The 16,837-nt window shown below is 38.6% G+C and overlaps 1 protein-coding gene across 4 annotated transcripts in view; it reads right to left on the minus strand.

Annotated features, from left to right (window-relative positions):
* Positions 1-16,837, minus strand: part of CEP162 (centrosomal protein 162) — a 120,037-nt gene that overhangs the window by 72,968 nt on the left and 30,232 nt on the right. For all 4 annotated transcript variants that reach the window (XM_086707346.1, XM_086707347.1, XM_086707345.1 and 1 more), the window contains exons 9-11: positions 11,632-11,745; positions 953-1,144; positions 278-359 (exon numbers count right to left, since the gene is read on the minus strand). In XM_086707346.1, coding sequence (XP_086563472.1) covers positions 278-359; positions 953-1,144; positions 11,632-11,745 — 388 coding nt within the window. The remainder of the gene's footprint in view (positions 1-277; positions 360-952; positions 1,145-11,631; positions 11,746-16,837) is intronic.

Here is a 16,837-nt window from a genome sequence, read left to right on the forward strand (position 1 = left end):
TCAGTAAAAAAGCCTTCAGAATACTTGATGGCAGCAAACGTTTTTTTAGTGGCATCTATTTTTAAAGTATTTTTTAATTTTAGCACTAGAAGAATTTTGATAAGCTGAGTAAGAACTACTAATAAGGAGAGCAGTGACTCAAAAGTAGATTCATATAAGCTACTCATTAAATCATTCACTAGGAATGAGCACGCAGAACAAATGATTCTAAAAGTTTCCAGTAGTAAAACAATAAGCAATAAACAATCTGTATAATCCATTCCAAAACATCTCATACCTGACAGGTTGTAAATCAAAACCACTGACACCAAAAGAATCTATTCTGATAGGTTTCATCAACTCCTCTACCGTGGGCAGATCTAAGAGGGAAAAAAAGTTAAAATAGCGACCCCCGAAATTATGTGAATTGCTTAATTTAATGTCTAATCCCACTAAGATTACATTTTTTTCTGACCAACAGAACTAACAAAATGATATATACAGTAAACCCAGTTTCCCACTATAAACTTACTTGTACCAAGAAAATCTCCTTTGATTTTTATATTTGAAATATATATATCTATATATTTGATGTATCCATCTACATCAATATCAAATATATGCGTATGGGTATGTCCATACATGCACACACATTTGTTAAATATATTATTTAGTTGATCCTCAAATACTATTCTCTATTTAAAAAATTACTTTAGTATATGCATAAGGAAAAGCATAAAAAATGTGCAAACACTTAGGTGATTTTCTGATTTGGTCAAGGCATACTGAAAGAGGAAGTGAAATTTTATCTTGTGTTCAGCTCTAACTTTATAGTTAAACTACTGATTCCCAAATTTCATTTCAGCAAACCTTTTAAATTAAATTCAGAGATTGAGAAACAATCACTATAGCAAACTATTTAAATTATACCACAAGAGAAACTCTTCAGAGAGGGTCTCAAATGAACTTTTACCAGATTCTGTAGTAGAGATGTTTTTAGAGGACTCTTCATTTTCTTGAGGATAATCTTTCACTGAGCTCTTGATATTTTCCAATGCATTACTCTCAATCCTTTGTTCATCTGTATCTCCCAAAGACTGGGCTACCTGACAATAAGCCTGATGTAGAGCTTCAATGTCACTATTGCTTTGTCCATAAGAAACACCTGTTGAAATAAATGTAATCTCCAGTATAATCACACAAATACGTTAGAAACATAAACCACTAATAGCACCCGTTAGTGTGTTAGGAATGGTGAACAAGGTTGTAGGACAACAGCAACATTATAAACACAAGAGTGAAATACAAACATTGGTAATACGTAGCTATAGCCTACCAGTATGAAAACGTAACGCTCAATAACTCTTTAGCAAGGTAAGATGTGTCCTGACATGATAACTGTGAACTCTGATTCCACTGGTTACTGCCTTCTCTTCCTACTACCCTTAATCAACCCCATTACATTGGATACAACTATCCCTAAATTTCCTAACTGACAAAATCGTTCAAGAATTGTGTCTTTCCTTACCATTACCATTCTCTCTCACTTTTGCACTCTCTCTCTGCTTCCCAGTGCCACCAAGTATCCTACAGTCTGCATTTCTTTAACTGAAATTCACTCCTCTAACTCTGCAATCCAGTATGTGTTCCAATATCCTGCTAAAGCTGTTATAATCAAAAGTAATTTTCTAATAGTCACATCTAGCCATCTTCAATTTCTCCAACCCTGTGAGACGTCTGACACTGTGCTTTCCTGGAAACTGCTTCTTTTGTATAGCCTCTTCTTCCTGTGCTTCCCAGCACTCCAATGGCTACCTCTTTGTGCTTTCTGGTAAATGGTTCATCTCAGGGTCCCATCTTTAGCCCTCTTTTTTAAACCTCTCACTTTTTTTTTTTTGAGCTGGCTAATTTTATCAAGATCCCTTAGCTCAACTATTACCCATATGCTTGTGACACCCAAATCTATGTCTTTTGTCCTTACCTCTTTTTTGAATATTAAACCTTCTAACAGATATTTACACTGTTCTATAAGTAAATCAAATCTAGCATATTCCCAACTGAATTAATTGTATTCCCCAACAAAACTTGTTCTACTATCAGTATTTTGGGAATGGTATCACTATTCACCCAGTCATCCAAAATAGAAAACCTGATGTCTTCGTTCACTCTTCCTTCCCTATTAACCTTCTCCTCCTCCTACCAATTGATAAATAAATTCTGGAAAAAAGAATTTTAAGACAATATGACAATAATGATCTAAAATTTTATAAGTATTTTTCTTACTCATTTTGTACGTTTTACTACCAATGCTGTAATTTTCAAAATTAGAGAAAAGGATAAAAGAGTCATAGAAGAGTGGGGAAAAAGAAGAGAAAAAGGGTGAGTAGTCTCCTCTTCTGCTGATACTCATGATTAATCAAATAGTGCTTAAAAATAAAATAGATGTAGCTTCATCAGCAAAGGGCTGACTTCTCTGCTTTTTACCTTACAAAGAAAGGACTTTATGTAGTTATTTTATATATTATTACAAGTTAAAAGCTCCCTAATTTTTCTACTTTAGGAAGTTGACAAATGTCAAATCCTCTGGTGCAGAGACAAGGATCTAGTCGTGAAGTAATACTGTCATCCTGGGACTGCTCCTGTCATGCAGTCATCGCACAAAAGGGTACCTGCCCATGAGACAAATGAAAATAAGCAAAAAGCTGGATCTGGCCCCCATTTTCACAGTTACCAACCTTTCTAAAACAATAAAGCACAAAGAATTTCAAAAGTAATACCTTTTTAAAAAGATGATCTTTGAGAATGTATCAACTAAACTGAGGTTTCTTAATTCTAGAAGAAAGTGGTAAAAAACAAAACAACCTTCTCATTTTTCAGTTCTTAACCCAAGTTCAGATGCTGACTTGAAGATTTTCAAGTGTATTTTTGAAATAGTAGGTAAACTCAATACCCCACAACTAATAAGTATTTATACTATATGCCTTCAGGCTTTTTATTATGATTTCTACCATTAGTAAGGGTTGATATAAGTAACAGTGATGAGAACCATATAGTTGCTACTGCTTGTTGAATCTTAACAATATACTAGGCACTACACATTCCCTCAGTTGACCAACACAAGGTCTCATTTTTAAGAAGAGGAAACAGGCTTAGAAGCATTAATTGCCCAGTGTCACACAGCTGATAACTGGCAAGGCTGGAAATACAAATCTAAGGCTATATGACAATAAGATCATATATCCTCCAGTAATAACAAATTATTTCTGAGTCAAGAACATTTAAGAAATAAGACCAGAAAACTACACCTTTATAAAACTGCTTGAATCATCTTACCAGAGTTTTTACATTCAGCAATACCTTAAAAAAAATTGTTTATAACCTACAGCAGTGGTTTTCATACCATGTTTTACAAAATCATAGTTTCTCAGAGAAAATCATGGATTCTACAGATGTTTGATTGAAATTTCATTTTAAATTGTTCTTTAACACATAAAAATAGAAATTAATCTGCACATTCCAATGTGCCATTTATGGAATATTTTGAAAACCATCAGAGTGATAACTTTGGCCTCCTGCTTTGTTTTCTTTTTTTTTTTTTTTGTCATTGTATTTATTTTTTTTATTTTTTTTTTATTTTTATTTTTTATATATGAAATTTATTGTCAAATTGGTTTCCATACAACACCCAGTGCTCATCCCAAAAGGTGCCCTCCTCAACACCCATCACCCACCCTTTCCTCCCTCCCACCCCCCATCAACCCTCAGTTTGCTCTCAGTTCTCAACAGTCTCTTATGCTTTGGCTCTCTCCCACTCTAACCTCTTTTTTTTTTTTGTTCCCCTCCCCCATGGGTTTCTCTTAAGTTTCTCAGGATCCACATAAGAGTGAAACCATATGGTATCTGTCTTTCTCTGTATGGCTTATTTCACTTAGCATCACACTCTCCAGTTCCATCCACGTTGCTACAAAAGGCCATATTTCATTTTTTCTCATTGCCACGTAGTACTCCATTGTGTATATAAACCACAATTTCTTTATCCATTCATCAGTTGATGGACATTTAGGCTCTTTCCATAATTTGGCTATTGTTGAGAGTGCTGCTATGAACATTGGGGTACAAGTGCCCCTATGCATCAGTACTCCTGTGTCCCTTGGATAAATTCCTAGCAGTGCTATTGCTGGGTCATAGGGTAGGTCTATTTTTAATTTTCTGAGGAACCTCCACACTGCTTTCCAGAGCGGCTGCACCAATTTGCATTCCCACCAACAGTGCAAGAGGGTTCCCGTTTCTCCACATCCTCTCCAGCATCTATAGTCTCCTGATTTGTTCATTCTGGCCACTCTGACTGGCGTGAGGTGATACCTGAGTGTGGTTTTGATTTGTATTTCCCTGATAAGGAGCGACGCTGAACATCTTTTCATGTGCCTGTTGGCCATCCGGATGTCTTCTTTAGAGAAGTGTCTATTCATGTTTTCTGCCCATTTCTTCACTGGGTTATTTGCTTTTCGGGTGTGGAGTTTGGTGAGCTCTTTATAGATTTTGGATACTAGCCCTTTGTCCGATAGGTCATTTGCAAATATCTTTTCCCATTCCGTTGGTTGCCTTTTAGTTTTGTTGGTTGTTTCCTTTGCTGTGCAGAAGCTTTTGATCTTCATAAGGTCCCAGTAATTCACTTTTGCTTTTAATTCCCTTGCCTTTGGGGATGTGTCAAGTAAGAGATTGCTACGGCTGAGGTCAGAGAGGTCTTTTCCTGCTTTCTCCTCTAAGGTTTTGATGGTTTCCTGTCTCACATTCAGGTCCTTTATCCATTTTGAGTTTATTTTTGTGCATGGTGTGAGAAAGTGGTCTAGTTTCAACCTTCTGCATGTTGCTGTCCAGTTCTCCCAGCACCATTTGTTAAAGAGACTGTCTTTTTTCCATTGGATGTTCTTTCCTGCTTTGTCAAAGATGAGTTGGCCATACGTTTGTGGGTCTAGTTCTGGGGTTTCTATTCTATTCCATTGGTCTATGTGTCTGTTTTTCTGCCAATACCATGCTGTCTTGATGATGACAGCTTTGTAGTAGAGGCTAAAGTCTGGGATTGTGATGCCTCCTGCTTTGGTCTTCTTCTTCAAAATTACTTTGGCTATTCGGGGCCTTTTGTGGTTCCATATGAATTTTAGGATTGCTTGTTCTAGTTTCGAGAAGAATGCTGGTGCAATTTTGATTGGGATTGCATTGAATGTGTAGATAGCTTTGGGTAGTATTGACATTTTGACAATATTTATTCTTCCAATCCATGAGCAGGGAATGTCTTTCCATTTCTTTAAATCTTCTTCAATTACCTTCATAAGCTTTCTATAGTTTTCAGCATACAGATCCTTTACATCTTTGGTTAGATTGATTCCTAGGTATTTTATGCTTCTTGGTGCAATTGTGAATGGGATCAGTTTCTTTATTTGTCTTTCTGTTGCTTCATTGTTAGTGTATAAGAATGCAACTGATTTCTGTACATTGATTTTGTATCCTGCAACTTTGCTGAATTCATGTATCAGTTCTAGCAGACTTTTGGTGGAGTCTATCGGATTTTCCATGTATAATATCATGTCATCTGCAAAGAGCGAAAGCTTGACTTCATCTTTGCCAATTTTGACGCCTTTGATTTCCTTTTGTTGTCTGATTGCTGTTGCTAGAACTTCCAGCACTATGTTAAACAACAGCGGTGAGAGTGGGCATCCCTGTCGTGTTCCTGATCTCAGGGAAAAAGCTCTCAGTTTTTCCCCGTTGAGGATGATGTTAGCTGTGGGCTTTTCATAAATGGCTTTTATGATCTTTAAGTATGTTCCTTCTATCCCGACTTTCTCAAGAGTTTTTATTAAGAAAGGGTGCTGGATTTTGTCAAAGGCCTTTTCTGCATCGATTGACAGGATCATATGGTTCTTCTCTTTTTTTTTGTTAATGTGATGTATCACGTTGATTGATTTGCGAATGTTGAACCAGCCCTGCCTCCCAGGAATGAATCCCACTTGATCATGGTGAATAATTCTTTTTATATGCCGTTGAATTCGATTTAGCTAGTATCTTATTGAGAATTTTTGCATCCATATTCATCAGGGATATTGGCCTGTAGTTCTCTTTTTTTACTGGGTCTCTGTCTGGTTTAGGAATCAAAGTAATACTGGCTTCATAGAATGAGTCTGGAAGTTTTCCTTCCCTTTCTATTTCTTGGAATAGCTTGAGAAGGATAGGTATTATCTCTGCTTTAAACGTCTGGTAGAACTCCCCTGGGAAGCCATCTGGTCCTGGACTCTTCTTTGTTGGGAGATTTTTGATAACCGATTCAATTTCTTCGCTGGTGATGGGTCTGTTCAAGCTTTCTATTTCCTCCTGATTGAGTTTTGGAAGCGTGTGGGTGTTCAGGAATTTGTCCATTTCTTCCAGGTTGTCCAATTTGTTGGCATATAATTTTTCATAGTATTCCCTGATAATTGTTTGTATCTCTGAGGGATTGGTTGTAATAATTCCATTTTCATTCATGATTTTATCTATTTGGGTCATCTCCCTTTTCTTTTTGAGAAGCCTGGCTAGAGGTTTGTCAATTTTGTTTATTTTTTCAAAAAACCAACTCTTGGTTTCGTTGATCTGCTCTACAGATTTTTTAGATTCTATATTGTTTATTTCTGCTCTGATCTTTATTATTTCTCTTCTTCTGCTGGGTTTAGGCTGCCTTTGCTGTTCTGCTTCTAGTTCCTTTAGGTGTGCTGTTAGATTTTGTATTTGGGATTTTTCTTGTTTCTTGAGATAGGCCTGGATTGCAATGTATTTTCCTCTCAGGACTGCCTTCGCTGCGTCCCAAAGCGTTTGGATTGTTGTATTTTCATTTTCGTTTGTTTCCATATATTTTTTAATTTCTTCTCTAATTGCCTGGTTGACCCACTCATTCGTTAGTAGGGTGTTCTTTAACCTCCATGCTTTTGGAGGTTTTCCAGACTTTTTTCTGTGGTTGATTTCCAGCTTCATAGCATTGTGGTCTGAAAGTATGCATGGTATGATTTCAATTCTTGTAAACTTATGAAGGGCTGTTTTGTGACCCAGTATATGATCTATCTTGGAGAATGTTCCATGTGCACTCGAGAAGAAAGTATATTCTGTTGCTTTGGGATGCAGAGTTCTAAATATATCTGTCAAGTCCATCTGATCCAATGTCTCATTCAGGGCCCTTGTTTCTTTATTGACCGTGTGTCTAGATGATCTATTCATTTCTGTAAGTGGGGTGTTAAAGTCCCCTGCAATTACCACATTCTTCTCAATAAGGTTGCTTATGTTTATGAGTAATTGTTTTATATATTTGGGCGCTCCGGTATTCGGCGCATAGACATTTATAATTGTTAGCTCTTCCTGATGGATAGACCCTGTCACTATTATATAATGTCCTTCTTCATCTCTTGTTACAGCCTTTAATTTAAAGTCTAGTTTGTCTGATATAAGGATGGCTACTCCAGCTTTCTTTTGGCTTCCAGTAGCATGATAAATAGATCTCCATCCCCTCACTCTCAATCTAAAGGTGTCCTCAGGTCTAAAATGAGTCTCTTGTAGACAGCAAATAGATGGGTCTTGTTTTTTTTTATCCATTCTGATACCCTATGTCTTTTGGTTGGCGCATTTAATCCATTTACATTCAGTGTTATTATAGAAAGGTATGGGTTTAGAGTCATTGTGATGTCTGTATGTTTTATGCTTGTAGTGATGTCTCTGGTACTTTGTCTCACAGGGTCCCCCTTAGGATCTCTTGTAGGGCTGGTTTAGTGGTGACAAATTCCCTCAGTTTTTGTTTGTTTGGGAAGACCTTTATCTCTCCTTCTATTCTGAATGACAGACTTGCTGGATAAAGGATTCTCGGCTGCATATTTTTTCTGTCTAGCACACTGAAAATCTCGTGCCAATTCTTTCTGGCCTGCCAAGTTTCAAAAGAGAGATCAGGGGGCGCCTGGGTGGCGCAGTCGGTTAAGCGTCCGACTTCAGCCAGGTCACGATCTCGCGCTCCGTGAGTTCGAGCCCCGCATCGGGCTCTGGGCTGATGGCTCGGAGCCTGGAGCCTGTTTCCGATTCTGTGTCTCCCTCTCTCTCTGCCCCTCCCCCGTTCATGCTCTGTCTCTCTCTCTGTCCCAAAAATAAATAAACGTTGAAAAAAAAAAATTAAAAAAAAAAAAAAAAAAAGATCAGTCACGAGTCTTATAGGTCTCCCTTTATATGTGAGGGCACGTTTACCCCTTGCTGCTTTCAGAATTTTCTCTTTATCCTTGTATTTTGCCAGTTTCACTATGATATGTCGTGCAGAAGATCGATTCAAGTTACGTCTGAAGGGAGTTCTCTGTGCCTCTTGGATTTCAATGCCTTTTTCCTTCCCCACTTCAGGGAAGTTCTCAGCTATTATTTCTTCAAGTACCCCTTCAGCACCTTTCCCTCTCTCTTCCTCCTCTGGGATACCAATTATGCGTAGATTATTTCTTTTTAGTGTATCACTTAGTTCTCTAATTTTCCCCTCATACTCCTGGATTTTTTTATCTCTCTTTTTCTCAGCTTCCTCTTTTTCCATAACTTTATCTTCTAGTTCACCTATTCTCTCCTCTGCCTCTTCAATCCGAGCCGTGGTGGTTTCCATTTTGTTATGCATTTCGTTTAAAGCGTTTTTCAGCTCCTCGTGACTGTTCCTTAGTCACTTGATCTCTGTAGCAAGAGATTCTCTGCTGTCCGCTATACTGTTTTCAAGCCCAGCGATTAATTTTATGACTATTATTCTAAATTCACTTTCTGTTATATTATTTAAATCCTTTTTGATCAGCTCATTAGCTGTTGTTATTTCCTGGAGATTCTTCTGAGGGGAATTCTTCCGCTTGGTCATTTTGGATAGTCCCTGGCGTGGTGAGGACCTGCAGGGCACTTCCCCTGTGCTGTGGTGTATAACTGGAGTTGGTGGGCGGAGCCGCAGTCAGACCTCATGTCTGCCCCCAGCCCACCGCTGGGGCCACAGTCAGACTGGTGCGTGCCTTCTCTTCCCCTCTCCTAGGGGCGGGATTCACTGCGGGGTGGGGTGGCCTGTCTGGGCTACTTGCACACTGCCAGGCTTGTGATGCTGGGGATCTGGCGTCTTAGCTGGGGTGGGTAGGCAAGGTGCACGGGGGCAGGAGGGGCAGGCTTAGCTTGCTTCTCCTTAGGTGATCCTCTTCAGGAGGGGCCCTGTGGCAGCAGGAGGGAGTCAGATCCGCTGCCGGAGGTTTGGCTCCGCAGAAGCGCAGAGTTGGGTGTTTGCGCGGAGCGAGCAAGTTCCCTGGCAGGAACTGGTTCTCTTTGGGATTTTGGCTGGGGGATGGGCGGGGGAGATGGCGCTGGCGAGCGCCTTTGTTCCCCACCAAACTGAGCTCTGTCGTCAGGGGGCTCAGCAGCTCTCCTTCCCTTTGTCCTCCAGCCTTCCCGCTTTCTGAGCAGAGCTGTTAACTTATGACCTCCCAGACGCTAAGTCGCGCTTGCTGTCGGAACACAGTCCGTCAGGCCCCTCCGCTTTTTGCAAGCCAGACTCGGGGGCTCTGCTTGGCCGGCGAGCCGCCCCTCCGCCCCGGCTCCCTCCCGCCAGTCCGTGGAGCGCGCACCGCCTCGCCGCCCTTCCTACCCTCTTCCGTGGGCCTCTCGTCTGCGCTTGGCTCCGGCGACTCCGTTCTGCTAATCCTCTGGTGGTTTTCTGGGTTATTTAGGCAGGTGTAGGTGGAATCTAAGTGATCAGCAGGACGCGCGGTGAGCCCAGCGTCCTCCTACGCCACCATCTTCCCTTGCTTTGTTTTCATGTACATCTTAGAATGCAGTTCCTCTGACCATTCTGTATATATATGAATTTCCTATAACGTATCATTGATTAGAAAAGCTTTAATTCTATATTGGTCTTTTTAAAAGAATTCATGCCGGGGGCACCTGGGTGGCTCAGATGGTTAAGTGTCCGACTTTGCCTGAGGTCGTGATCTCAAGGTTCATGAGTTTGAGCCCCGCATAGGGATCTCTTGCTGTCAGCACAGAGCCTGCTTCAGATCCTCTGTCCTCTCCCTCCTTCTGCCCCTCCCTCACTCCCTCTTTCTCTCTCAAAAATAAATATTTTTTTAAAAATGTAAGAGTTATAGAATTCATATCAACTTACTGAAAACTGCATGTAAGGTTGACTATCACAACACATATGTGACATCTACTTAAACAGTAGGACTGAAGAACATGTGCTCAGCACATGCTTTCATTATGGTGAATATTCAACTGGGTAATAACAAGCAAATGAGTAACATGATTTTGTTGTAATTTTTTTACTTTCATACTTATATTTTTAAATGGAAGTGGATGAAACAAGATAGTGGTGACTTTTGGAACGGCAGTAACTACAAATAAGACCTTGAGTGGACTCTGTCCTCTGTTTTTTGATCTGGTTACTGGTTACATGGGTGTATTCATGCTATGAAAATTCATCAGGTGGCACTATTATGATACATGAACTTTTCTATGGGTATATTATACTCCAATAAAAAAGAAGAAATAAAAAATAAAATAAAATAAAAATAAAATGCAAGCAGATGTTTAGAGTTCACTAGTGATTTATCGTTTCTATTGCTCTTTTGTTCCAAGTATCTGGATTGGTTTAATTGACCATACTGGTCAACTGAGACTTTCAAAGCAAGATGATTAAAAAGTTCTCATTTGCAACATTTATGCAGTAAACCAAGATTTTTTTTTACATTATACAACAAACATAAAATATACAAACATATCAGAAGTCTGATGATAATACAAGAACTACAACAAAAAAAGAATGTAACAAATATCTGAGGTGCATAGGTGGCTCAGCCAGTTGAGCGTCTGACTCTTGATTTCGGCTCAGGTCATGATGTCACCACTCGTGAGTTTGAGCCCTGTGATGGGCTCTGTGCAGACAGTGCAGTGTCTGTTTGCGATTCTCTCTCTCCCCCTCTCCCACTCACGCTCTTTCTCTCTCTCTCTCAAAATAAATAAACTTAAAAAAAAGAATATAACAAATATCTGAAACTTGAGATTTTAAAAAACTCAAAATACCATTACTGTTCTCACTAACTTTATAAATAAATATAAATGTAAACATTTAAATTTATACTGATAAAACACCATTTTTATCTACACAGAGAATAGTACATGAGATTTCATTTGCAGGTAAGGATTCCACTGCTTTACAAGTTTGAAAAGGCATGGTTCAATGTACATTAGAATTTTGGAATGTGATTTAACTTTTTCCTGCACAGAGGAAACAATGGAAAAGCGAAGTAAGACCAAGATCTCATTTCTCCTACATGTTCCAATTTAACAGAATACTCTAGAGGGGCAGAGAAAATTATTTAATATTACCTATAGTATTACACTTTGTATCAACAGCTTTCATCCATTTATTAATAAGTTTTTATTAAAAACAGACTTTACTTGGCCTAGTAGCATTAAGTGTCACCATTATCAAATTCAGATTACTTAGGTTGTTAAATATGGTAAAAAATGTGGGATTTAAATTTTTATTGTTGATATAGCTATTACATATATTATTATATATTTCCTTATCTAGAAATAAAGTCATTTAGTCATAAACTCCTACGTATTTAGAGAACAGTTTTTCACTTTTACCTGTTCCTGTCATTTCATTATCAGTCATTTCTGGCAGGGACTTTGGCTTAGTTGCTCTGTCCTGTTCATCAAGGTTGACCTCTGCAACAGAGTCTAAGGAATCAAGCAGTACCACTAGAATATAAAAAAAAAAAAAAAATTAAAGGAATTGTACAGTTCCTTCAATTTAGTATTTTAATCATATGCAAGCTGTATAAAAACAAAGATATTTACATGTAAAGAGTATATAATCATATATCTGTAATAAGTATGATCACATTAACACACATAACTATACTTATATACAAATCTAATGTACATTTATGCGTGGGATGCAAAGGGCCCGTGAAAAATAACAAAAAGGTATTCTCCCCACCCCTTTTTGAGATATAGTTGAGATATAGTTGACAGTTAAAAATTTAGATATAGTTGACAGTTAAAAATTGTATATATTTGGGGCGCCTGAGTGACTTCAGTTGGTTAAGCGTCCGACTATGGCTCAGGGCATGATCTCATGGCTCCTGAGTTCAAGCCCCGTGATGGGCTCCGTGCTGACAGGGATTCTCTCTCTTTCCCTCTCTCACTTGTGTGGGCTCGCTCCCTCTCAAAATAAATAAATAAACTAAAAAAATTGTATATATTTAATGTGTAAATTTGATGTTTTGACATATGTATACACTGTATATGTATACACTGAAATAATGACCACAATCAAGTTAATTAATATATCCATTACCTTATATAGTTACCTTTTGTGTGTGCATATGGTGACAACAATTCAGATTTCCCCTCTTATCAAATTTCAAGTTTTAAGTATAATCATGCTGTTGTACATTAGATCTCCAAAACTTTACTTCTCTTGTAAAACTGAAACTCTGTACTCCTTAACTAACATCTTCCCATATCCCCCTCCCCTAGCTCCTGGTAACCATCATTCTACTCTCATTTCTACAAGTGTAACATTTTTAGATTCCACATATAAAGTTTTTTTTTAATGTTTATTTTTGAGAGAGAGAGAGAGCGCGCGAGCATGAGCAGGGCAGGGGCAGAGGCAGACAGAGAGGGAGACACAGAATCTGAAGCAGGCTCCAGGCTCTGAGCTGTCAGCACAGAGCCTGACCTGGGGCTTGAACCCATGAACTGTGAGATCATGACCCGAGCCGGTTGGCCGCTTAACTGACTGAGCCACCCAGGCGCCCCTAGATTCCACATATAAATGAGATCATGCATGTGTGAACAAGACTAACATGACACATCTGCCATGATAACTTTTCTGTGACCTGAAACCTTCTTGAGCACAGCTGCCTTCCAACATCAACATTCTCTCCTTTTCCTTAACCACATCCTTAAGAACACTCTTGGGGCATAGTGTTCTTGATCTGCCCTGGAGATAGGACTATGACCCACACCAATTTTTTTTTTTTAATGTTTGTTTGTTTGTTTGTTTATTTAGAGAGCGTGAGCACTCATGAGCAGGGGGAGCAGGCAGAGAGAGAGAGAAGACAGAACCCCAAGTAGGCTCTTTGCTGTCAGCTTGGAGCCTGACACAGGGTTGATCTCACGAATGGTGAGATCATCATTGGAGTCAAAATCAAGAGTCAAAAGCTTAACTGAGCCACCCAGGGACCCCCCCAAATGTTGAGTTTTAGCCAATATCCTTATTACTGTTTCAGAGGAGAGGATTTGGGAATTTCATACTCATCCATTCCTACACATGTCCTATTTCTTTTGAGTGAGCTTTTGTAGTTTTTATTTTTATTAATTTTTTTAATGATTTCAGGAATGAATTTAGTGTTTCATCACTTACATACAACACCCAGTGCCATCCCAAAAAGTGCCCTCCTTAATGCCTATTGCCATTTAGCCCATTCCCCCACCCAACACCCCACCAGCAACCATTAGTTTCTGTATTTTAGAGTCTCTTATGGTTTTGTTTCCTTCTCTGTTTTTATCTTGTTTGCTTTCCTTTTCCTATGTTCATTGTTTTGTTTCTTAAGTTCCACATATGAGGAAATCATATATTTGTCTTTCTCTGACTGACTTCACTTAGCATAATATACTTTATTCCATCCACATTGTGGCAAATGGCAGGTTTCATTCTTCTTCACCACCAAGTAATATTCCATTGTGTGTATGTGTATACACACACACACACACAATATCTTCTTTATCCATTCATCAGTTGATGGACATTTGGGTTCTTTCCATACTTTGGCTATTGTCAATAGTGCTGCTATAAATATTGGGGGTGTGTGCCCTTTCAAATCAGCATTTTTGTAACTTTTGGATAAATACCTAATAGGGCAATTGCTGGGTTGTAAGGTAGTTCTGTTTTTAATTTTTTGAGGAACCTCCATACTGTTTTTTAGAGTGGCTGTACCAGTTTGCAATTGCACCAGCAGTGCAAAAGAGTTCCCCCCCTTTCTCCATATCCTTGCCAACATCTGTTGTTAATTTTAGCTATTCTTACAGGTGTGAGGTGGTAGCTCATTGTGGTTTTGATTTGTATTTCCCTCATGATGAGTGACGTTGGGCATTTTTTTTCAGGTGTCTGTTAGCCCTTGGATGTCTTCTTTGGAAAAGTGTCTATTCATGTCTTTTGCCCATTTCTTCACTGGATTGTTTTTTGGGTGTTGAGTTTGATAAGTTCTTTATAGATTTTGCAAACTAACCCTTTATCTAATATGTCATTTGTAAATATATTCTTCCAGGCCTTTTAGTTTTGTTGATTGTTTCCTTTGCAGTGCAGAAGCTTTTTATCTTGATGAGGTCCCAATAGTTCATTTTTGCTTTTGTTTCCCTTGCCACTGGAGACATGTCAAGTAAGAAGTTGATGCAGCTCAGAGGTTGCTCCCTGTTTTCTCCTCTAGGATTTTGATGGCTTCCTGTCTTATGTTTATGTCTTTCATCCATTTTGAGTTTATTTTTGTGTATGGTATAAGAAAGTGGTCCAGGTTCATTCTTTTGCATGTCTCTGTCCAGTTTTCCCAACACCATTTGCTGAAGAGACTGGTTTTTTTCCATTGGATATCCTTTCCTACTTCATCAAGGATTAGTTGGCCATAGATTTGTGGGTCCATTTCTGGGTTCTCTATGCAGTTCCACTGATCTATGTGTCTGTTTTTGTGCCAGTACCATACTGTTTTGATTACACTCTGTAATACAGCTTGAAGTCTGGAATTGTGGAAAACCCAAGAGACTCCACCAAAAAATTGCTAGTGCTGATCCATGAATTCAGCAAAGTCACAGGATATAAAATAAATGTACAGAAATCAGTTGCATTTCTATACAACAATAATGAAGCTGCATAAAGAGAAATCAAGGAATCAATCCCATTTACAATTGCACAAAAATCCATAAAATATCTAGGAATAAACCTAAACAAAGAGGTGAAAAGATCTATACACTGAAATCTATACAAAGGTTGTGAAAGAAATTGAAGACATAAAGAAATGAAAAACATTCCATGCTCATGGATTGGAAGAATATTGTTAAAATTCAATAGCACCCAAAGCAATCTACATATTTAATGCAATCCCTATAAAAAAAAAAACAAAACAAAACACCAGCATTCTTCACAGAGCTAGAACAAACAATCCTAAAATTTGTATGGAACCACAAAAGACCCTGAATAGCCAAAGTAATATTGAAAAAGAAAACCAGGGGCGCCTGGGTGGCGCAGTTGGTTAAGCGTCTGACTTCAGCCAGGTCACGATCTCGCGGTCCGTGAGTTCGAGCCCCGCGTCAGGCTCTGGGCTGATGGCTCGGAGCCTGGAGCCTGTTTCCGATTCTGTGTCTCCCTCTCTCTCTGCCCCTCCCCTGTTCATGCTCTGTCTCTCTCTGTCCCAAAAATAAAATAAACGTTGAAAAAAAAAATTAAAAAAAAAAAAAAAAGAAAAAGAAAACCAAAGCTGATCCATACGTATTCTTAAACATTTTCCCTTTGAGTCATCCCTCAGCATGTACTCCCAGCCTCGAGGGCTATAAAAGCAGGTCCTAAGGGAGGAGGGTTGTGGAGATCTACTCATCTTGTGGTGCACAAACAGGCTTCTCCCTCTAAGTTTCCCTAATAAACCATTTCTTGTCAAGCTGGACTTGTCAGCCTTTTCCTTTGGTCTTAGGACTCTTTTGGCCTTTGAAGCTTGATTTGCATATACCTCCCTTTCACAGAACAGTGCAGTATTTGTCTTTCTGCATCCAGCTTATTTCACTTAGCAGTATGTCCTCCACAGTGTACTATCATATTATTGGTCATCTGTCAATGGCATTTAGGTTGTATCCATACCTTGGCTATTGTAAGTGATGGTGCAGTGAACATGGGAGTACAGATATCTCTTTAAAATATATACCCTGAAGTGGGATTACTAAGTCATAAGGTAGTTCCATCTTAAATTTTTTTCTGGAACCACCATACTATTTCCCATAGTAGCTGCACCCATTTATATTCCATCAATAGCATACAAAAATTCCATTCTCTCCAAATCCTCGCAAACATGTTATTTTCTGTCTTTTTGATAAACAGCCAATCTGACAGGTAGGAGAGGATATCTAATTTGATTTGCACTTCCCTGATGATTAGTGAAGTTAAGCATCTTTTCATGTGTTTGTTGACCATTAGTATGTCTTCTTTTGAAGACTTCTATTCAGGTCCTTTGCTCACTTTTAATTGGGTTCTCTGGTTTTTTGATATTGAGTTGCATGAGCTCCTTACATATTTTGGGTATCAACTCCTTATCAGAAATATGGTTTATAAATACCTTCTTCCATTCCATAGGTTGCCTTTTCACCTGATTATTTCCTTTGCCAGACAGCATTTTAACCTGATGCAATCTCATTTGTCTATTTTCCCTTTTGTTGGTTGTGTTTTGGGGGTCATATCTAAAAAAATATTCCCTAGCACAATGCCAAGAAGCTTTTTTTTCATGTCTTCTAGTTATTTTACAGTCTCAGGTTTTATATTTAAGCCTTTGACCCATCTTGAGTTGACTTTTGTATGTGGGGTGAGATAAGAGCCTAATTTCATTCTTCTGTACGTAACTATCTACATCTAGTTTTTTAATATCATATACAGGTATAACTCAGATACTGCAGGTTCAATTCCAGACCACTGCAATAAAGCAAATATTGCAATAAAGCCAGTCAAATTAATTTTTTTATACATTGCTCCACCCATGTCGTTGCAAATGATAAGAGAGTATTATGCTAAGCGAGATAAGTCCGAGAAGGA

Source organism: Puma concolor, chromosome B2 (genome assembly GCF_028749965.1).
Source record: "Puma concolor isolate L17-30 chromosome B2, mPumCon1.1.hap2, whole genome shotgun sequence".
NCBI lineage: Eukaryota > Metazoa > Chordata > Mammalia > Carnivora > Felidae > Puma > Puma concolor.